This window comes from Sus scrofa, chromosome 1, assembly GCF_000003025.6.
Source record: "Sus scrofa isolate TJ Tabasco breed Duroc chromosome 1, Sscrofa11.1, whole genome shotgun sequence".
Taxonomy (NCBI): Eukaryota; Metazoa; Chordata; class Mammalia; order Artiodactyla; family Suidae; genus Sus; species Sus scrofa.
Genome location: NC_010443.5, coordinates 98,301,538 through 98,324,859, shown reverse-complemented (window position 1 = coordinate 98,324,859; position 23,322 = coordinate 98,301,538). Strand labels below are relative to the sequence as shown.

The following is a 23,322-nucleotide window of genomic DNA, read 5'->3' as shown; positions in this document are numbered from 1 at the left end:
TCCAGCAAACTATCCGAAATAAGGGGCAGAGTCCCTAACAGCAGTCATGCAGAGACACAGCTATAAACACAGATGTGTATTCCACACACACATAGGCAGTAAATCCTCAGGTTTGAGCAGCCCTTGATATTTTACCTGCTTTCACAGCATCATTGCCTTTGAACTGCAAGACAGTCTTCGAAGGCCGATGTCCTATTTTGCAGCTGAGAAACATGCCTCAGAGAGGTGAAGTCATGCCTTGAAGGCTCCACATCCAGCACTGAGACCCAAACCAAGTCTAGACAAGTCAGCACACCCAAGGGGCCACCTACACACTTGGCTGGGAACCTGGGCTCTGTAGTGGCTCATGTGATGTGACTTCCAGAAAATGAACGTAGAGGTGAAAAGGATGTTTGCTTAAAGTGGGAGGGTTTTAGGCTTCTGGGAGCTAAAACATCCCGCCCTCAAAAAACACAACCCATCCACCCTCCTTCCCCTCCCTCTGCATCTCCTGGCTTCTAAGTGTGCCCCAAACTCTTAGCACAACGGCACTCCCTTAACTCTGGGTCATCACTGAAGGGTCCCGTGAAAATGCAACGTCACCCTCCCTGAGTTACCCATCAAGGCTGGACTGACTCCCGAGATCCCAGTTCACAGGATGGGGTGCGAGACTTGGGGGAGGTGGGGAGGAGGGGGAGGCAGAGATGGTTCTTCCTCATTATGTGCAGAGTAAGCACCGCAGTAAAATATAGACCTAGACCTTCCACCAGGAAAGGGTGCCCAAGACAGACATTGGATGGTGATCTGGACGCCTCCTTGGGAGGGAGCTGGCCTTCTTGGGCCCTGCCTAGAGATGTCCTAGGATCACCTTCCTGACCCCACTCCTGCCCGAGCATGTGCCAACCTTCTGGATCATCAAGGCAAAGTCAGAAACCTGCACTCTGCCTCTCCCACCCCAGTCCCTACCCAGCCTCTCTGAGCCTCGGCTGTGGCTCACGGTTCAGAGGCACCAGGTTTCCTGCCCAGCGTGACCATCTGCTCTCTGACGCACCGAGCCAGTCGGCTCTGGCCATTCGGGACACGAGGCCAAACACGCACCCAGCCCCAACGAGCATTTTTTTCTTCCTAAAAACGTTTCTCATCTTTGTTTTGCGTCTAGACACATCTTTTCCAAGTTCAGTGTCAATGTAACAAACGGAAAGCCTAAAATTGGATCCTTTGTCCACAGAATCCTCCCTTGAAGCTGAAACGTGTCTGAAGACAACTGAAGGGCAGTGTTATGGCGGAGGGGTTAGCTGTGGTAAACGCTGGCTCGGGTGGTCACCTGGAGAGGTGACTCAGGACATGGGGCTCACCCTCCCATGTACCAGTCAGTGTCCTGGTGCTCCCCGCACCCCCATCCCCAAATCCTTCAGCTGCTCCCGACCAGCGCAGCAACCACGGGGAAGGTCAAGGATGAGGATCAAGGGAGGAGGAAAAGGAGCTTGGACCGTGAAAGCTGGGTGCAACACGAGAAGGAGCCAGCAAGGCAGGAGGCAGGGGAGGAAGTGCCCAGGCAGAGGGGCCAGCCATGTGTGTGTGCGGACAGGAGTGAGCTTATTCAGGGAGTAGACTGGGGTCCGGAAATGCAGCGAGGGAGGACAGTGCATTAGGAGGAGGCGGGCCAAGGGCAGGTGGGGGTGGGGGTGGGGGAGGAGGTGTGCAGTGGCCAGGCATAGCTGGTGCTGGTAGGGGGTTCTAAAGGTCTCTTTGACCACTGTTTAATAATTCCTCCACAGGTACCATCCCTGGCCAGGAAACTTCCACATGCCCTCCCCTCCCCCGACCCAAATTAAAAAATTAAGAAAAATAATGCCTCCTGAATAATTCCTCCAAAACCCTCCACAATGTTAATGTGCTAATGACTGCAAATTTTAAGCGTGTCCCCCCTCCCCCCCACCCCTAAACTGCTGGTGAGTTTGCACGTCCACCTCCAAATTGGAGCTACAGAACTTGTCACTGGTATAGGCTTGTCCACTGCTGCTGCCTCGGCTGTCTGTCTCAGCCGACCTGGAAAGAACCTGCAGCTCCACCCATCCTGCATTTTGAAAGGCACTGAGACGCCTGCAGGTGCTCGGAGAGCTGAAAATGATGATGCAAGCTGCCACTTCAGAGATGAGCTCTGGGCATGCAAGGGACACCTTGGTCTTCACTTCCCCCCAGGGGGGCTAAGCACAGGCATCACCTCCGGGGACCCGCGGGCCTACCTTCTCGAGTTATTTTAATTCTGTTCGCTGATGACTGGCCTAATTGAGCCCCTGCATCACTTCTGGAAACCAGGGCCTCCCAAAATACTCCAAACCATAACAGAGGCCACCTTGGCTTCCCCAAAAAACACACACGTTGGAAGAAATGGCTAAAATTAAATTACTGGGAAGACTCAGAAATAACTTTCAGGGTAAATGCTGACCCAGGCAGGAAGGCTCCTTGGTATTTTTAAAACCTATGCTCCTGTCCCTGTCGGGGAACCTTGGGGAGTAAAGAACCTGTGCTCCCGGAACTGGGAGAAGCTGGCAGCCTGAGGAAGCTCACCCCCTGCAGACTGTCTCCCACCCCACCATGAGAGCTGCCCACCACTCTGGAACTCACAGCACCCTTCCTCAGGCCTTGCACCAGGTGCCCTCCCCACGCCCCGCAACCTGGAAAGTCTCTGGGCTATGCAGAACTTCCTAAATATGTCCATGCATGAGTCATCTGGACCAGAGAAGGAATTTACAGGCATAACTAACCTAGTGCAGGGGCACAGAGGGCAAAGGGTGGGCGACCCTGCCTGGTGGGTCTTGCCTGAAATCTCATCATTTGCTTGTCTGCTCATTCCTTTGAATGATGCACTGGCTCCCCACTCCTTTTGAAAATGGCAGCCCGGTGCTGCCTTTACCGCCTCTGGCAAAGAGTTAATCAGGGGCTTAATCAGGGGATGTATGGAGGAAGTGGTGAGGGACCCAGAAGAGGGAGGCTAAGCATGCCAAGGAGGGGACAGAGAGAAATTTTCCTGCAGAGAGCCCAGGCTCTTAAGCCAGGCTGCCTCATTTGCAGTCCAGGTCAGCTACCTCCAAGCTCTGTGACTCTGAGGCAGTTACTCCCCTTCTCTGTGCACGTTACTTTCCTCATCTGTAAAATGGAAATAAAAACAGTATCTCTTTCCTAGGGTTGTTGGGAAGATTATAGGAGCTGATATTGTAAAGGGCTCAGTGTATTCCAAACACAATGCGCTTTCTGGAAAGTGCCTGTGGATTTGCTGAATGACCTCTGGCCGGGACTCAGGGTGGACCAGGCTTGCCCATCGGACCATCAAAAAGGGCCCGAGGACCAATGGGATGCACAGCCCACCTCCTGTGGTTAAGGTGGTCCCCTGCAGTGTTCCATCTCAGGTAGCCAGAAGGCTGGAGTATGGAGGCTCAGCCAGGGGTGGCTGGGTACCCAGGGTGCAGGTCTAGACCAAATTTGGTCCCAAAAGATGTACACAGGAGCAGCAGACATGGCCTGGCTTTCTGGAACTTTCTAGAGAGGGTGAAAGGGCTGGTTGAAGATACAACGGGAGGTGGGTAGTTATCTACAGGGAAAAGCCCTAGTTGGTCTCTGGAGTGTGCCTCTGTCTATCTCTCCAGCCCCCAGCTAAGGAATGGAATATTCCCGGGAAGGGTTCTTGGTCAGGTTTAACCCTCCACTCTCCCTAATACATCTGAGAAGTATTAGCTCCAAAAGTATAAAGGAATTGCCTAGGGCCACACAAGGATGGAAACCCAGGTTCCATAACTGCTGGCACAGCCTTCTTTCCTTCCCTGCACATGGCCGGGATGGAGGGGGTCCCAGGAGTGAACGGAGAAAAAAGGGTATTCCTGCCTCTATATTTAGAGCCAGGTGTGGAGTTGGGCCTTCTCAGTACCTGCCATCACACGCCATCTACCGGTGTCCTGCAGGTTACGTGGCAGTGTCCTTGGGAACGAGAAGAAGAATGGGCTTGGTGAGGGTCTTATCACCTCCAGATCCCCTGGCTGGTAAAGAATGAACTGGTCCTGAAGCCAAGTGAGCCTGGCCCAGGCCCTGGTACCCACCGTGCAGGCTGCCCCCCAGCAAAGCCTGCACAGACTTGGTGTCAGAGGCCTGGTCACTTGGGGCCCTCGGAGTTGCCTGCATCCATGTGCTCCAGCAAGGGAGAGAGGGTTGGGGGTTAATACCTCTGAGTCAACCCCAAATGTCCAGCATTTCAGGAAAAGAGAGGCCAAGGCCTATGAGGAGGAGTAATTAGATGGTGTCCATTCTCCATCCTGTCTGGGCACAGAGCCGGGAGAGATGGCATTTACCCCATATAACCACTCTCCTAGTCAGCACTCCTCACCCCCAGGTCTCCCTCCTTGTCCATCTAGGGCTTAAGGGGTCTGGGTGGGTCCTAATAGCTGGAAAAGGAGCAGAGAGCAATGAGAAGGAACAGCACGCAGCTTCCCAGCAGTGGGCACAGAAGGGGAGGTGCCCACGCCAGGGTGGGGCAGGCCCAGCACTGGGAGCTCTGCCAAAATGTGCCACATGGCCATGCACAGACTTGGGGTCCTGGGCCCACAAACATGCTGGTCCTTCCCTGAGAGAAGGACCCCGGGGACTAGTTTACTTTCCCACAAAGCGCGATGCTGACAGCAGGTTCTGAGCACAGAGCATGTGCCAGGAAAGCAGGAGGGGGGGGCAGGAAAGGGTGAGGCGTGGGCCTTCTCAGTAGCCCGTTTTGCCCAGGAGTGCTGGGGCAGGCGGGCATCATCCAAAGGGGGACCTGGCCATCGTGATTCGTACAAAGGTTAGGGTCTGCCCTAGGCGTTCCAGGGCCTTCCTGTCAATCACACACAGACCTGGGCATCTGGCTTCAAGAAATGAGTTGCTCTTCTTTCCAAGAGAACCCGCTTGGGGGTGGGCGTGGGGGAGAGGAGGCGAAGGATCCTAAAAATAATTCCTATCTGACTCATTTTGCTTAGAATCTGACAGGGCTGCCTGCCAGGTGGGGGTTTGCCTGTCCCATTTTCTTATCTATCTTTAGCAGGGACTTAATGAGGGCAATTTCCTTGCTGCGATAGAAAGACAAACCGCGGGCAATGGGAGTATAATCTGTCTTGCTGTCCCTGGGGCTCCTGATGACAGCATGACAATCATGGTCATTGCAGAGCTGAGCGGTCTGGAAGGCTTGGGGATAGCGTCATCCTAGGATGAGGCAAATGAGGCAGCGGTCCCCTCAGTGAGACCCAAGCCAAGTGACGACCATGCAGGAAGTGTCTCCTGTTCCCTCCTACCGCCCCCCCCACCACGCCGAGATAAATCACTCAGGCCTAAAACCCCATCACTCACAACATGGTCCTTTATCTTCAGCATCTCTGCCCCTGTTTTAAAGGGGCAGTCCATTTTCATTATTCACAGTAGTTATGCTCCACATAACTAACTGTACAACTATTACTGTATAGTTAACTATAACTATATAACTATACTGTGCACACCAGGTCAGTGACCACGAACCACTGCTCCCAGGAGAAAGACAGGGTTAGATTCCTGCGAGCAAGCCTCCGATCACAGCATCTTCTCCAATAGGTCAATACATAACCTCCATTTATGTGTGTATTTTGGTTTAAAGACACCTTATTTAATATATGTTGTTAATTCATTAACATGGAGCTCACAACCAACAGCCTACCACTCTGGCCAGAATGAAGCTCATCTAACACCTGTATTTTCTCCATAAGGCACATCACAGCCTCCCTGCACAGTTGTGGAACACGAGACAGCTATGCTTTGGGGCCATTTTAAATAGCAAATTCACCAACACAAAGCACACCAATGCAAAAGAACATGGCACTAAACGGATGGCGGAAAGGACACCTGTTTACAGTATGGGAGCTGCAGCAAGAAGGCAGAGGTCGCCTGGCCAACCTCAGCTGGCACTGTGGGTGTGGGCTGAGTGTTTCCCTGTTCTGGGCATGTCCACGAATAACTGAAAGCATGTGAATGTGGATTTAGGGTCATAAATTTTTACAAGGAAGCAAATTTACAAATATGGAATCCACCAGTAATGACAGTTGCCTGTTCTTCCCAAAAGGCTACCTTAATGATTTATGCAAATGAGTTGGATCTAGGAAGGATGGATCTAGGACTCTGAGCTAGATGAATTCCTCACTAGTTCCTGGAAGGCAAGATCTGGGGCTTATCATCTTTGTAGACGAAGGAGTCCATGATTGCAGGAGTGATAAGAGGAGCTAAAGGGAACTGCAAGTTCCAGAAAGCAGCTGTGACTTAGAGACAGGGTTTTAAGATGGCACTGGCATCTACCAGGGTCCTTGCCCACGAGCCCAGGCATGAAGAGGAGAAAGGTAAGGAAGAGTCCAGAAAGGAATGAAGGGTTTCCTGTAAGCCATGATGGTCATCAAAGTAGAGTTGCCAGACTGTGTCAAGGAGCAGGCTTAAAAGCATTCATGACAATGCTAGAATTAAATTTTTGCATTTTGGGTGAGGAGGAGGCAAGCATGAGGCTGCTGATGGGGAGGATGATGTCAAATTAAGGGGGGCCACTGAGAGGAAGGTTTGCCTTCTGTCAGAGGAGGTGTTAGACCAGGAAAGGCAGACCCGGCTAGAGCATCCTCAGTATGAAGCTGAGGGCCTCAGAGGAAATTGTGGGAGAGACACAGGCACTATGAGTGCTTCTTTTCTTGCCCAAGGGATGAAGCATCATGGCTCAGAAAGAGAGCTCTCCAAGGGAAGTCATCCATGCTCTTGACCATGTCTGAGGAATCAAGTGCTAGAGACTGCAGCTACCTGTATACAGTTCCAACCTTCAAAAATCAGAAAAAGGTATCATCTCACCCAGAGGGATTCCCAAACAGATAATCTAGAAGAAAAGATGTAAACACTAATAGCTAGCATAGATTCATACAAACCAAGTCAGGGCCAGATCAACAAATCGACGTCCTTTTTGGAAAAGGTTTCTATCCTGATATACTGATATCCTGCAAACATCAAGATTCAAGGAATGATGTAAATTGGTACAACTACTTTGGAAAACATTATAGAGGTTTCTCAGAAAACTAAGGATACAATTACCATATGATCCAGCAATCTAATACCTGGGTATACATCCACACAAAACTATAATTCAAAAAAATACATTAACTTCTATGTTCATAGCAGCACTATTTGTAATAGCCAAGACATGGAAACCACCTAAATGTCCATCAACAGACGAATGGATAAAGAAGATATGGTACATATATGCAATGGAATACTACTCAGCCATAAAAAAGAATGAAATAATGCTATTCACAGCAACATGGATGAAACCAGAGATTATCACACTAAACGAAAAATTCAGGAAGAGAAATACAAGTACCATATGGTATCACTTATATGTGGTCTAAAATATGACACAAATGAACCTATCTACAAAACAGAAACTGACTCACAGATATAGAGAACAGACTTGTGGTTGCCAAGGGGGAGGTGGGGAGGGAACGGGATGGACTGGGAGTTTGGGGTTAGTAGATGCAAACTATCACATTTAGAATGGATGGGCAATGAGGTCCTACTATATAGCACAGGGCACTGTGTCCAATCTCTTGAGATAGATCATGATGGGGAATGATATGAGAAAAAAAATGTATATATGTGTGACTGGGTCACTTTCCTGTACAGCAGAATTTGGCACAACATTGTAAATCAACTATGTTTTAATGTAAATAAATAAATAAGACATAAATGAACCTATCTACAAAACAGAAACAGACTCACATACAAGGAGAAGAGATCTGTAGCTGGCAAGGAGGAGGTGATTGGGGGAGGGATGGAGTGAGAGTTGGGATTAGCAGATATAAGCTATTATACATGGAGGGGATAAGTAAGATTCTACTATATAATACAGAGAACTACATTCTATGACCTATGATAAAGTAAAATGGAAAAGGACATTTAAAGAAGTGTGTGCATATATATAAAAAAACTGAATCACTTTGCTACACAGCAGAAATTAACACAACATTATAAATCAACTAAACTTAAAAAAAAACAACAAAGATTCAAGGAGTGTTTCCAGAGGTTTGCCACATCACTACATCCTGGGACCTGCCTTATCCACTAAAAAAAACTTAAAAAAAATTGAGATATAATTCACATACCACAAAATCCACCCTTTAAAATTACATAATCTAGTAGTTCCTGTCGTGGCACAGTGGTTAACGAATCCAACTAGGAACCATGAGGTTACGGGTTCGATCCCTGGCCGTGCTCAGTGGGTTAAGGATCTGGCATTGCCGTGAACTGTGGTGTAGGTTGCAGATGCGGCTCGGATCCCGAGTTGCTGTGGCTCTGGCGTAGGCCGGTGGCTACAGCTCTGATTAGACCCCTAGCCTGGGAATCTCCATGTGCCGAGGAAGTGGCCCTAGAAAAGTCAAAAAGACCAAAAAAAAAAAAAAATTACATAATCTAGGATTGTTAGTATCTTCCCAAAGTTGCCTACCCATCACCATTAATCCCAGATGTCCTGTTCATTTTTATCAGTGACCTAGGTGATGTCACAGAAAGCCTGCAGAATCAAATCTGACAGCTGACACTAACTCTGTCCCTAGGGAAAGAGCCTGGTACCCAGAGAGGGTTTGGGCACGCGGCGGCAGAGGAAAGGAAGGAGGGACTCAATTGTGAACTGGTTCCACGGTTGGATGACTCCAAGCCACAGTTATGGTCAATCACAGAACCAAGCAGCAAGAGCTGCTGGAGGTTCTGCTCACCCTGCAGCGTCTAGGACATGGCTTGACCACACCATCTGGGGACCCAGGGAGGGGGTGGCACTCGGAGATGTGGGGACAGCCCGTTCTGCTCACTCCCAGCAGAGTCATCTGACACTAGCTGGGGATGACTGTGGCATTCTTTTCTTCTTTTCAAGTCTGTCTTGCACATGGAGTAAATTAACCGTTCTGAGACCTCACTTAATGAAACAAATTAATTTGGAGAACGGCTCTCCTATCTCCCCGGCCGCCCGGGCATCATGCGATGGACCGCTAATGCCTCCATTAGCTGCTCTACTCTGATGGTTAGGAAGCCAGCTCTGGAGCCTTCGGGGTCTACTGGGACTCCTGACAGTCTGGGCTGGGGCCGTCAGGAGCCAAGACTGAAGGCTTTACCCTTCTCTTTAGCTCACTTGGGGGTAGTGGCTGCTGTGAGCTCTACCCATCTGTCTGTTTCTAGGGAGCTTTGTAAGGGCAACTTCTGGGGCAGTGGGAATCCCTGACTCCCACATATTTTTTTAATGTACTTTTTATTACAGTATCATCTACATAGAGTAAACTGCACTATCTTTTTTCTTTTTTCTTTTAGGGCCGCAGGTGAGTCATATGGAAGTTCCCAGGATAGGGGTCAAATAGCAGCTGCAGCTGCCAGCCTGCACCGAAGCCACAACAATGCAGTCTGCGACATACATCGCAGCTCATGATAACACCAGATCCTTAACCCACTGAGCAAGGTCAGTGACCAAATCTGCATCCTCATGGATACTAGTTGGGTTCGTTTTCGCTGAGCCAGAACGAGAACCCCTTTTTTGGCTGTCCCGTGGCATATGGAATTCCCGGACCATGGATCAGATCCAAGCCGCAGTCACGACCTATGCCACAGCTGTGCCAGCCCAGGATCCTTAACCCACTGTGCCGGGCCGGGGATGGAACCTGCATCTCAGGGCTCCCAAGACACCACTGACCCTGTTGCACCACAGCGGGAACTCCCCACTCTGTTTCACTTTGGCTTTCACAGTCCCCTTCCCCTAACATCCTCCCATCTCCCTTCCAAACCCTCCTTGTGGGTCACGGCTAGCTCAATGCCCAGCTCCTGCAGAGAGCATTCTGTCACCAGCCCCACTGGGTGCTTTCTTTGCATTCTGGTGGCTTCTCATTCCCTGGAGGCTGGATGTGCTGTGGCACAGAACTCAGCAGTCAGTCCTACAGAAACTGCCCAGGGGCAGGGGGAGCGGGGGGAGCTGCCCACCACGGTCTTGGCAGGGCCCATCTGTTGACTAGAGCAGACATAGGTAAACAATGACCTGCCCCTTCTCTCCATCTTGGGACAGCTCTAAAGAGTCACCCCCAACTTCAGAACTCCCCACAAAGACTGCAGTGCACCTCCCCTCCACCCTCTGCTCGGTCCTGTTCCCCTCCCTTCCTGTCTGCAGGTATTGACCTCAAGGGCACTCCTTAGCAAGCATCCTGCCCACTAATCTCCATCCCCGACTCTGCTTCCCAGGCAACATGGACCACAACCTTCATTCATGGCTTCAGCTGTTCACCTCTTAAATGGAGCCAGGGGGTGGGGTAGTGGGGAGGGGAAACCTCACTCGAGGTCAACAGGCATGGTCTACCGAGTGATGGCATGGCCAGGACTAAGCAGTCCAGAGTTTGCTCCTCTGCCCTGTATCCTTCGGGTAGGGAGCTCAGGATGGGAGATGAACTTGAGCGGTGCCCCTTCCAATCTGCAGGTCTCCAGCTCGGGTGGGGACAGAACACCCAGAGGCACTTGCTCTTTCCAGAATGTGTGAAATGCTCATTTAGCACATTCATATCATGAAATGCATAATTTTGCCCCAAATCAGCAAACATTTCTAGTTTCCCCAAATAAACAAGCGGTTACCAGTTGTCCATGTGTTGAGAACATTTTAAAGGAGAAAACCTTTGAACTGTTCATGAGCTTAATGTTTTTCTGCAAAATGAGGAAGAGACACCCACAACCAAGTTCTAGTCACAAAAGCCTACAGAAGGGGGCTGCAGATGGCTGCTCTAGAGAGGCCCTTCCCTGCCAGCCCCAACAGTGGGGGCAGAGCTTTAAAAGCTGATCCCTGAGGAGGAACAACTGATCCTGGGTGCCCTGGCCCTGGAGGGAATGCAAGGAAAGCTCCCTGGGCTCATGAGCAAACCCTGTGATGACAGCCACATGCAGCCCACTGTCAGACATCTTCGCTCATTTCACCTTACAGTGTTCCATTTTTTTCTTTTTTCTTTATGCTTTTTAGGGCCACACAGGCAGCATATGGAGGGTCCCAGGCTAGGGGTTGAATTGGAGCTGGAGCTTTTGGCCTACACCACAGCCACAACAATGCAGGATCGGAGCCACGTCTGCGACCTACACCACAGCTCACAGCAACACTGGATCCCTGACCCATTGATCGAGGCCAGGGATCAAACCCGCAACCTCATGGATATTAGTCAGATTTGTTTCCACTGAGCCACAATGGGAACTCCCTTACAGTGTTTTCTGAGTGCCTCAGATCCCGGCTGATCTAAAGGATGGAGCTGGTGCAAAGTCGATTTCCTGGTGCCTTAAAAGGATGACCTTAGTTAAGCCTCCCAATTACTGACCCCATTTTACAGAAGAGGAAACAGAGTTTTCAGGCTATAAAGTAATTTGTCAAAATCACAGAGATAAGGAGTAGAAGAGGTGGGATTCACATGTGACATCTAATTCCGGGGCCTGTGCCTCAGACTTCAACAGCTGGAAAATAAAAGCAGTAAGGCACACTCGAGACCTCAATGGGCCCCCAGGAACCGGGATATAGTCTAGACTTCCATCCAGACTAGGGCTCCCAGCTTCCGGGTAGCAGAGACCTCCAGGTTCAGCAACCTCCTGGGCTGCCAGGAGTTTGCGGCCATCAGACACCAAGACCACTTACTCTGCAGTCAGATGGAGGCCACAGACCCTTGGCATACCAAGACAGCCTCAGAGACACCGGGGGATGGAGCAGGCCACCACCCTCCATGTGACACTGCAGCCTCCTCCCCACCATTATGCATCCACCAACTCCCTGCCCTTGGCCTTTTCAAGGTCAAAGGTCCACTTGAGGCTGTGGAGTCAAAAGGGCCGAGAACCGCAGTCAGCAGAGGTGAGTTTAGCTCTGCTGCTTCTCAGCTGAACTGCCTCTGGCCTCAGTTATTCCATCTGTTAAAGGGGAATCAGTGCCTTCTCTCCCTTGCAGCAAAGGGGGAGAGATCAGAGGTGTGACATAGATAGATGCGGGCTGTGCCCTCTGCCACCAGACCTGATATTCTGGTCACCTCTCCTGCCACCCAGGGAATGCAAGCCTCTCTCGTGTGGCTGAAGCCCCACTAGTAGGAAGGCTAACCTGCTATAAAAAAGCATTAACTGTCAAGTTCAATATAAAGGTCTGGGTTCTGCAAAGCCACGACTATCCATCATCAGCCGGGAGGGTTCGGGTTGACCTGATAATATTCTGAGCCATTCCTCAAATGTCAGAATCACACACTCCACCAAGAAGGACTTGGAGTGGCGCTGGCTTCCTGCTTTCAGACAATGAGGTCCTTAAACTGTCCGGCTGCCTGGTCTCCTGAAAGTCCCCATGCCATGGGGACTCTGTGACAGCCGACTGTTGGGCTGCACCGTCTTCCAGATTGCGAATAAAGGTGGAGGCCCCTGACCGGCACACAGCAGGACTCGACCCACGTCTGCTGACCTGACTTGCAGAGTCTGTGCCCCTGATGGTCAAGCTGTTGGGTCTTGGAGTCTGACTTTGGTCCAGAGGACACTCTCTCCTTTCATTTCAGTTGATTTCCTCCCGTTCGGGGCCCGGGGGAAGGTGGGGCGCTCTGTATAAATCTTTCATGCGTTTACTGGCATGAATGTTCTTTCCTTGTAGCCTCCTCTTCCCTGGCCCCGGCCCGTTAGTCTCTCTTCACAGGACATACTTTCCATCCCTTTAATCATCTTTATTGCCTGGCTTTGGACCCAGTCCCGGGTCCACATCCTTTGCGAGGTGTGCTGACCTCACGGGGCATTTGTTAACATGAGCGCACGCTCAGCGGAAGGCCAGCTTCCCAGTGTCTGCATGCTAACGCGCCTCTTCCTACATTCCTGGGTCAGGCTGCTGCTTTCCGGAGACCCGCGTGGTCCAAGGGTTCCTGCCGAGCGAGGCGACAGGGCCTACAAGTGGAGGTGTGGCTGCTCGGGATGCTGAGAGCTGCCAGCCCTAGCCTGCGCCCAGAGGGTGACTTCTCGGGGGATGCTCGGGGACTTCCCACACCTTCACTCACCTCCACAGTGCTCTGGGGACCACAAGGCAGGGGAGGAGCGACACGGAGCCTCTGCTCGTCCTGACACCTCCCCAGTCGCCTGTGAACCCCATTCCCCCCTTAGGGCGGTACTCCCCACTCCTTCCCTCTGCCAGGAACCCAGAAACCAGGACTTAGTCTCTATGAAGCTGCACAGCAAAAAGGCAGTACACACAACGCCACAAGCACAGTCAGATCAGGCCAGGAATAGGCTTAGTCTAACTCTCCCTGCCTAGTTTCCCCTCTCGAGGCCACTACATAAAGTGCCCGGTGGTTCTAAGCCAGGACTGCCTTCCTCCCAGCTGGCTGTACTTGAAAAATGTTTCAGATCCATTAAATCCACCAGCTGATGATGAGACATTCCGGGGCCTCGGTTGTACGCCCACCCCAAGCTGTGGCCACCACCAAGCCCTCCTCCCTTGGGGCCCACTTGTGAAGGGAGGGGTCAGGGACGCTGGTCAGTCCTAGTCTCAAGGACACTGCACAAGAACAAGCACTTCTAGTTTTCTAAGCAAGGGTGTTTGCTGGGCTGTTTTTTGGCTAAGAACATTCTCTGTTCATTCAAGGTAAAAACCACGAGCCATCACCTTTATCTAAGAAGAACTTCCCTGCAGGGGAGTGCTTCGCATTAATTTTGTTTTTTTTTAATTATTATTTTTTTATTTTTTTAATTCTTTTTTAATTATTATTTTTTAATAGTTATTTCCCCAATACATTTTTTTTCCTATGGTACAGCATGGTGACCCAGTTACACATACATGTACACATTGTATTTGTCTAGTCACTTATGATGGAGCATGATAATGTGAGAAAATAGAATGTGTACAAAGCACTTTAATTCTTCAGCCAGAAGATTTTCTTTCTCCCCCTTCCCTTCCTTTTTCTTCTTCTTTCCTTTCCCTTCCTTTTTTCCTCCTTCCCTCCCTTCCTCTTTTTATATCTCCATCCAGAAATCATCTATGCACATTCAAGTATAAACAAACAAACAAAAAAACCCTCTCACCCTGCTTTTGCACAAACGGCCACATACTAAAATACTGTTCTGTTTTTACTAAAACACTGAAGACCTAGACTTTTTCATTTGAAATACCCCTTGAAGTCCTTTCTGTGTCACAGAGGCTTCGAGGAAACAAAGGCTCAGCCTCTCAGATGCCCAGCCTCAGTTGTTTGCTCCTAGCCAGGGCTACTCCAGGCACTTTTTCTGGCCCCTTGAAGCCCCCTAGCCCTCTGCATCCCAGGCAGGATCCTGGATTCTGCCTTAGTTTAAGAGCTCCCCACCCCCACATTTGCGAGAAGCAGCAGGAGCAGTTGCTGTTCTGTGTGTTGCTGTCACAGCCCAGCCCAGCCCAACATGGGCCAGCCCAGCATGGGCGGAGGAAAGCCAGATAGCCCTGGAACCAAGAGCTGCAGAGCCTCCTGGAGGCCAGGTCTTAAAACATACGTGGGCCAGATCCTAGTCCCTTGAGGACCGCTACTGTTGCTGTGAGGTCAGTGGAAAGAGCTTTTCTCTCCTTGATCTGCAAAACCTGCCCTGGACTCACAGAGGGTTCCCATCCTGGGGGACCAACCAAGAGAAGGGCAGCCGCTGCAGCCCCCACCAACCCAGCCCACAGTACCCATTTCGTCTCCCAGGCATCAGCTGGTGACAGGGAAAAGCAAAACCCAAGCCAGCACTGTAGCTTCAGATGGCCGGCAGAGGGAAAGAAAACCCACAGCTGGCAACCGCGTGTCTCCTACCTCCGGTCATTCCTCCTCCTTCGGAACAGCTTCTTCGTGTGTGCGATTTCCACCTCATGGGGCATTGGGTGGTAGCCCTGCATTGATGGGGGAGAAAGGGGGACCATTAGTCATGTCTGAAAGAGAGCAAAGAACTTCTGAGCTGACTGCAACAACAGCGATGACAAAAGGAAATCGAGGGCTTGGAAAGACGAGACGACCCAATCCAGGCTGAAACAGGGAGAACACTAGTCAGTGGATTTCTTGCCAGGTGATGATGCTGGGATTATGGAACTAGAGAACAGTGGGGGCATAAAGGGGACCCTAGAATTCATCGTATCTAGTCACTCAAATTACAGATAAGAACACTCAAGGCCAAAGAGGTGGATGAGTGGGTTCAAGGAATTAGCAAGAAAATCAGTCTCTGGACTCACAGGCTGTCTGATGGAGGACAAGTTATTCTTCTAACATCAAGCTTCCTAACACAGGAATGTTAATATCTTCTCTGAGCTGTTGAGAGGATTGTGGAGATGCAGAAAGCTTATGAACCCTGACCCTCAGGCCGGGGGAACACACTAGATACCCAGGTCTCCTCACCCTAGACCAGGACACCTCATGCAATTTTTACCCAAGATCCTTATTATTATATTCCTGGGGAAGCATGCAAACAGCTAAATGCATTTTTAAACTTTAACCTGAGGGAGGGAGTTCCTGTTGTGGTACAGCAGAAAATGAATCCAACTAGTATCTATGAGGTTGCGGGTTCAACCCATGGCCTCACTGAGTGGGTTAAGGATCTGGCATTGCTGTGAGCTGTGCTGTAGGTTGCAGATGTGGCTTGGATTCCATGTTGTGGCACAGGCTGTGGCTGTGGCATAGGCCGGCAACGGTAGCTCCAATTCGACCCCTAGCCTGGAAACTTCCACATGCCGCGGATGCAGCCCTAAAAAGCAAAAACAAACAAACCAACAAACTGGGGGAAATCCTAAGGATGGTCCCTTGCAAATTGTCATCATGATAACAATTATGTGTATATTTACATCAGAGTCAGAGAAAGACCCTCTATTTATAAAGTTGGGTTGATCTAGCAAATGCCAAGCCGCAGGTACCATTATTTGCAGAAGCTGGGCTCATGGCCAGCTTTCTTCTTAGCATCTCCCTCCCCCCAGCAAAGTGTGTTCTGGCGGGACATGGGCGAGCAATGCCATCCCATGAGGAGCAGGCTGGGATGGGGTGGGAGGGGTCAAGGGTACCCAGGCCTGGAGGTCTGGGGGGAGGGGTGGCCTACGACATCTGAGTACAGGTCCTGATGCAGGGTCCACAGCCTGAGAGTGACCTCCATGCCACCCATAGGGCCCTGGGCATAACCAGCATCAGAGGGTGTGATGGGGCCCAGTGTGCTGGACAGGAGTCAGAGAGAGAGTCCATTTAGCTCCCCCACCCCACTTTACAGACAGGGAGACTGAGGCCCAGACCCTCTGTGGGAAGGACATAGGCAGCCCTCTGGATTGGGGCTCCATAGCGGAGGGTTCTGTAGGGCCCCCTACAGCCCTGGACAGTCTTGAGGTGCTTCCCGGGGTGGTGAGGGTGGCATGAGAGGACAGCAGGGACCTTAGCCTTCCGGACGCTTGGCCTAGAGTCCTATTGAGCCCAGGGAGGGCTCACAAACACATTTCAAAATGTATCTTGGGAGCTCCCACTGTGGCTCAGTGGTAGTGAACCCGACTAGTACCTATGAGAACGTGGGTTCGCTCCCTGGCCTCACTCAGTGGGTTAAGGATCCTGCGTTGCTGTGGCTGTGGTGGAGGCCGGCAGCTGCAGCTCCAATTCGATCCCTAGCCTGGGAACTTCCACATGCCGCAGGTGCGGCCTTAAAAAGAAAGAAAATCTTACTATTAGTCCCACCCTCACACCCTGTTCTTGCCTCCAACAATCTGGCCAAGAGGCATGAATGGATTCTGGCACAGGCAGCCCCAGTGGGCCTCTGCAGCCTTAGGATGTGCTTTGTTTCATGGTTTTCTCAAAGGCTATTATTTGCTTTCTTTCATACAAAACACAAACAAGGAAAAACACCAAGTCTTCCCCTCTCATTTCCCCTCTCCCACCCTGACCCAGCTCCGGGCTGGCCCCTTCCCTCCCTCCCAGCTTCAGGTCACTGCAGGAACACACTGGGCGTGCCCCGCAGAGACAATGGAAGGAAGCTGAGGCTCCCTCTCAAGCCGGAGGCCTGGATGGGGAGCTGGGCTCCGTGGCTGGGCCCACAGAGCTGTCTGTGACACTTGGCCTTCCTTGAGCCTAGAAGGTGCCTGCCTCCCCTGTCCGGACCCCAGAGTGTGGTCTCCAACCTGCATCCTGGCCTCCTCCCCCGATGCACGGCTGCAGCCCGTGACCCAACCTCGGCCTGGAGTCCTAGCTCTCGGCCAGGACTCAGTGTGGCCCAGTGGGCACACGGGACCACTAGGGCTTCTAATGAAGCCACTGCTGTGACCTCTGACCAACCATCTATGGCCTCCAAATTACTATATATGTGGGTACATACATAAAATGTCATAGTAGTTAAAAGCCTGGACTCTGGAACTACACTGTGAATGGTCTGCTCCCGGCTCTTCCTCTTCACGGCTATGTGACTTTGAGCAATGACCTAACCTCTCTGCATCTCAGTTTCCCCATCTGTAAAACAGAGATGAGGCAGTTCCCGCTCTGGCACAGTGGGTTAAGAATTTGACTGCATGGAGTTTCCGTCATGGCTGAGCAGTAACAAACACGATTAGTATCCATGAGAACTCGGGTTCGATCCCTGGCCTCGGTCAGTGGGTTAAGGATCCAGCATCGCTATGAGCTGTGGTGTACGTCGCAGACGCGGCTCAGATCTGGTGTTGCTATGGCTGTGGCATAGGCTGGCAGCTGTAGCTCCAATCTGACCTCTACCCTGGGAACTTCCATATGCTGTGGGTGAGACCCTAAAAAAGAAAAGGGAATTTGACTTCAGTGGCTCAGGTTGCTGTGGAGGTGTTGGTTCCATCCCAGGCCTGGTGCAGTGGATTAAAGGATCCAGGCGTAGGTCCCAACTGCCGTTCAGATTCAAGCCACTGATAGGAATGACTATATGGAATCTGGAGAGAAGCAAGAATGGGAACCTCCAGGCCCAGCCAGGTATGACAGGGTTCTGGCTTTAGAGATCCCTCACTGCATTTTTTATTTTTTATTTATTTATTTTTTTTGCACTGTTCCTGCAGCATATGGAAGTTCCCAGGCCAGGGGTGGAATCAGAGCTACAGCTGCAGGCCTACGCCATAGCCACGGCAACACTGGATCTGAGCCTCAGAGAGACAATGTCTGGTACTTAACCCACTGGGCCACTAAGGGAACTCCCTCCCCTGCTTTTTAGATAAACTATATCCCTTGAGTGAAGAATGGGCAGTTTATCAGAATTATCATTTAAGAGGATGCAGTAGTCTTTTTCTATTTCTTTACTCGACAAATCCTTCTGCTCCATGCTTGAGAGAGCTCCACATGGACTACAGTCCAGGAATAAGCATCCCTTCCTTCCTCCCACAAATAAACAACAGCCCCACCAGCCTCAGGTGTTTGAGCCTCTGGTTTGTGTGTTTTGTCAGGCGGACTCAGGTGTGCCTCCGCAGCATCTCCCTGGACCATCCAGGCCCTGCCCCCGTTTCCTCACTCCTCTGCATGAGAACCCTTCTCCCTTTAGCTCTGAGACCTGGCTGCAGTTCCCCTCAGTCTAACCTCTGACCACTTTCAATAACTAAGCGGGCCTGGGAGACAAGTAGATTATATAAACCAAGCCTCTCCAGGGACGGAAGGAAGATAATACTCCTTCTGTGCACAGTCTGGGCAGAGGACTCATGAAACACACACACACACTCTCTCTCTATCTCCCCATCCCAGAGGTCAGAGCTGGTCTAAGATGCAGCCCTACGGGGTAGCGTGTTAGTGCTTAGGTTGCAGAAACAGGTTCTGTACAATCTGCCCATTCCAGGGCAGGCTGGGGCTAATACCTCACAACCTGGGACAGTAGGTACTTCCAGGGGATTCAAGGCAGGTACAGCCCAGACTTGGAGTGCAAGGGCCTTGCCCTGAGATGCCAGCTATAAACAAACATATCTCAGGTCTGGGCATGAGGGCATAGGGGCGGGAGGGCAATGCAAGTATGCTGAGCAAGGCAACATGTGTGCCTGGTGTCCCAAGACCAGCTGACTCTGTGATAAAGGTGATGCACATCCACTGAGCCATAGGCTCCCCGCCCCCACATGCCCACCCATCCACCCTTGCCCCATGCACCCATCCAGCCATCCATCCTATGAATATTATTGTTTTGTACACTGCAGATACAGTAGTAAAAAAGCAGTAGGCAAAATGCCTGCTCTTACAGGGCACACATTCTAGTGAAAGGGGAGAGATAGGAAATAAAGAGATGGATGATATGATGAATGATGAAAAATGCTATGGAGCAGAACAAGGCAGGACAAAGGGATGGGAGCAGCCAGGGTGGGGGTGACAGGGAAGACCTCTCTGTTACTTTCCACCCATCCATCACTCCATCCACCCCTCTGGCCATCCTTGGTTCTTCCTCACCCAACCAGCTCCGAAGGCCTACTATGTGCCAGATGCATCAGATGGAAAACATCAGAATAAAGAGACACAGTCCCAGCCCTGGGAGCTCAGGGGAACACAAGCAAGCAAGCCGATGTGTGCTGTGCATCTCGGTAGAAGTTGCACAGATGCCTCTTGCACCCCTGGGGAAGGAATGAGGAGCTCTGCATGGAGAAGGTCAGGGAGGCCTTCGCCAGGGTAGTACCTGAGCTGAGTGCAAGGGTTTGACAGGAGCACAAGAGAAGAAGGTATGTTACCTCCTCACCTTGCAGGCCAACAATGCCAGCGTGATGGCGGGGGTGCAGAGACCTACTTGGCACCTTGGGAGGAGATGGGGGTGCCAGGGAGCTCCAAGGGCCAGGAATGGTGCTCCTGACCACCATGTCAGGAGTGGTGCCATCAGTGCCATCTGTATTGTCCTCTTCACCCCTGTAGTGGGTAGGGCTGTGTGCCCCCAAAAGATCAGATGAAGTCCTAACCCTGGGTACAGGTCAATGTGACCCTATTTAGAAATAGGGTCTTTGCAGACATGATCAAGTTAAGACGAGGTCAAAGTAGATTAGTGTGGGCCCCACATCCAATGACTGGTGTCCTTATAAGAAGGAAATTTGGACACAGAGGGAAGAGGGCCATGGGCAAATAGAGGCAGGGAATTCCCACTGTGGTGCAGTGGGTTAAGAATCCAGGTGCAGTGGCTCGGGTCACTGTGGAGGTAAGGGTTTGCTCCCTGACCTGGGACAGTGGGTTAAAGGAGCCAGCATTGCTGCAGCTGTGGCGTAGGTCCCAGCTGTGGCTCGGATGCAATCCCTGGTCTGGGATGTGCCATGGGTATAGCCATTGAAGAAAGAAAGAAAGGAAAGAAAGGTAGAAAGAAAAAGAAAGACAGAAAGAAAGAAAGACAGAAAGAAAGACAGACAGACAGAAAGAGAGAGAGAGGGAAAGAAAGAGAGAGAGAGAGAGAAAGAAAAGAGAAGGAAAGAAGGTAGGGAGGGAAGGAAGGAAGGAAGAAAGGGAGAAAAAGAAAGAGAGGAGGAAAGAAAGAAAAATGGAGGCAGTGATGCTTCTAGCCAAGGATTGCTGGCAGCCAACCGAAAGCTAGGAGAGGCAAGAAAGGACCCTTCCTCGAGTTTCCCAAGGGAATGTGGCCCTGTTGACACTTTGATTTCAGACTCTGAGCCTTTAGGACTGTGAGACTGTAAGTTTCTGTTGCTTTAAGCCACCCAGTTGGTGGCACCTGTTAAGGAAGTTGTAGGAAACGAATACACTCCTGGTCCTGATCCTACACCTCTGTTCCCAGCCACATGTCCACCTGCCTCCCCACTGGCTCCCTCAGCGGCCCCAGCTTGCTCCTCCTGATATGGTCTCTGGGACCCTGTTTGACACCAAAGGCCCCTGATTCTCTTTGGTGAGCAAGTGCTACCAACCCCACGCCCTTACTGTTCTAGAACCTTCAGGGCCATAACCCACAGGCGCTGCTCCAATGGGGGAAGGCTAGGCTCTGTGCCTGAGACTCTCAGTCCAGGGCGAAGGGCGGGGTGGGGGTGGGGTGTCCCAGCCCCCATCAAACCAACAGCTTGGGAGGTTGCCCAGGTCTCTACCTTCACAGCACATAAAGGCACTCAAATTCCCAGGCAAGGTATGTCCTGGATATGGGATGATGCTTCCTGGCCTGGCCCCACCTCCCAGCACACCTGGGGGGACCTGGAGACTGGAGAGGGTGGGGAAGACACCCCCAGTGCAGGAGACCTGAGGCTGGAAAGATGTACTTGCAGCCACCACTGCTCCCCGGCCACCTGGCAGCACCCTAGACCAGGGTCCCAGGCTGGATTCCAAACCTCATCCCCAGGGTGGGTCCAGAGAGCAGGAACCCATATGGCTCACAGACCACCATGCACGCAGCACTAGAAGGGTGCGCGGCTCAAGTAGATGTTAACTAAGTATCTGCTGAAGGAGAGAAGGAAAGGAAAAGGGGGAGGGGAGCCCAAGTTTGGCTGACCCTCTACAGAACAAGGCCCCTGGATGGAAACATCAGCAGGAATGCTGCTGGTAGTGGTGGGTGCAGAAGGAGTTCCTGGGTCTCGCCAGGGCCACACACCCCCACACCCTCCACCTCTGGACCCCCGAGGCAGGGTTGCGGGGCAGTGTCTCACCCCATGCTGAGTTTCCAAAATCAGTGCTGGGCTGGCATACACCCACTTTATCCCCGCTGCTTGCTGTACCATGCGGTTGCCTGGGTAGCACCTGAGCTGAGTGCAAGGGTTTGACAGGAGCACAAGAGAAGAAGGTATGTTACCTCCTCCTACAACAGTCAGGGTCCCTCTGGGTCCTCGCCCCAGCCTGCCAAATGGGGCTGCCCGCAGGCATGGGGAGGCTCCATGTAAAAGTCCCACCTGAGCATCCACAGCTCACAGGGGGCTGAGATGTGGCACCCTGAGGCCTGTGTTGTATGGCTCTGTGAAAGTGGGAAGGTCCCCTGGATAGTGTTACCAGTTGAACTATGCCTCTGACCCCAACCAGGTTCACGTATTGAAGTCTTAACCCTTGCTCCCTCAGAATGACCTGCACACGTTATCAGTTAAGATGAGGACACAATGGACTGTGGCTGGCCTCTAATCCCAGGACTGGTGTTCTTAGAAAAAGAACCCCATGTGTCCATGGGAGATGCTGCCACAGCTGAGAAGCTCCTAGAAGCTAAAAGAGAGACTGGGAGCGGGTCCTTCTCTAGCACCTTCAGAGGGAGCCTGGCCCTGCCCACACCTTGACTTTGGCCTTCCAGCCTCCAGATCTAGGAGCTAAGAAATCGCTATTGTTCTAAGCCAGGGCATTTTGGCCCTTTGTTATGGCAGCCCCAGGAAAGGGGGAAGACTTTCCACTTACAGGTGGAAGAGTGGGCAAAATCATCTGTGTCTTAAAAAAGGGTTCTTTTTCTAACTGTATCTCCTTTGCCACAATGGAGCTGAACTTTATGAAAGCTATGTGCTCACCAGGTAATTCCATCGCGTTAGCAACCTGTTTTCACAAAAGAGGAAGGAGAGGCTTAGGGAGGTCCAGGAAGTTGTTCAAGGCCACCCCACCAGCTGGCAGCAGCCTGTCTGCCGCCTCCATGGCTCACACTCCCAAATGTGATCTCAGTCAGCCTGCAGTATCAGGGCTGGGAAGGGGAGGCTGAACCACTGGGGAGTGACGGGGGTCTCTCCTGTGCTACCTCTGACCCCATGGTGATCAGCCATGCACTCTGGATCCCTCAAAGTGATGAAGTGACCAAGGGCAAGTCCCGATCTGTGCTCAAGCCACAGCCCCATTTCTGACTGCAGGGCCCCTCACCGGGCCTGAGGATGGAGAGGTGGTGAGGCCTGGCACCGGTTCAGAGCCCTCCCATGTTGAGCCTGCAGAGTGTGTGCCTGTGTGTGCTCGCTGTGACCTCTGAGATGACCCCAGCCATGACCCTGACCATGGCCCCGCCAGCAGGCCACTGCTCCCCTCTCTAGGGATGGTGCTCATGGCACCAAGGTGATCCTGCCCTTCACTCCCCAGGTTGATGGGATGAGGGCCCCCTGGCTCCTGCTGTGCCTGGTTCCCTTTCGATCCGGACCAGGTTTAGACATGCCTCATGGAGCTCAGTCCCGCAGCCGGCAGCTTCCTGGAACCCCATGTGCACTTTCCCCTCAAGGGAGATTTTCTCGTGACCGCTGACCACTAACCCCAGACCTGGGTCTGATCAAAATCATCCAGGCCTATCTCATAGGTCTGTTATCTCTCTCTCACACACTAGCTCTTTGCAAAGGGAGAGCACATTACACAAACACAGGAGAACCTTCCAATTATGTGTGAAGGCCCCTGCCCCCCCAGACTGTGGAAGCCCTGGGCAAATAGCATCTCCTGACAGGTAAGCCCTGTGACCCCAGCTCGACCCTCT

General features: G+C 51.6%; 1 protein-coding gene across 13 annotated transcripts in view; it reads right to left on the bottom strand.

Moving 5' to 3' along the window:
- Positions 1 to 23,322, bottom strand: part of CTIF (cap binding complex dependent translation initiation factor) — a 321,818-nt gene that overhangs the window by 130,271 nt on the left and 168,225 nt on the right. For all 13 annotated transcript variants that reach the window (XM_013992850.2, XM_013992848.2, XM_021092869.1 and 10 more), the window contains one exon: positions 14,814 to 14,890. In XM_013992850.2, coding sequence (XP_013848304.1) covers positions 14,814 to 14,890 — 77 coding nt within the window. The remainder of the gene's footprint in view (positions 1 to 14,813; positions 14,891 to 23,322) is intronic.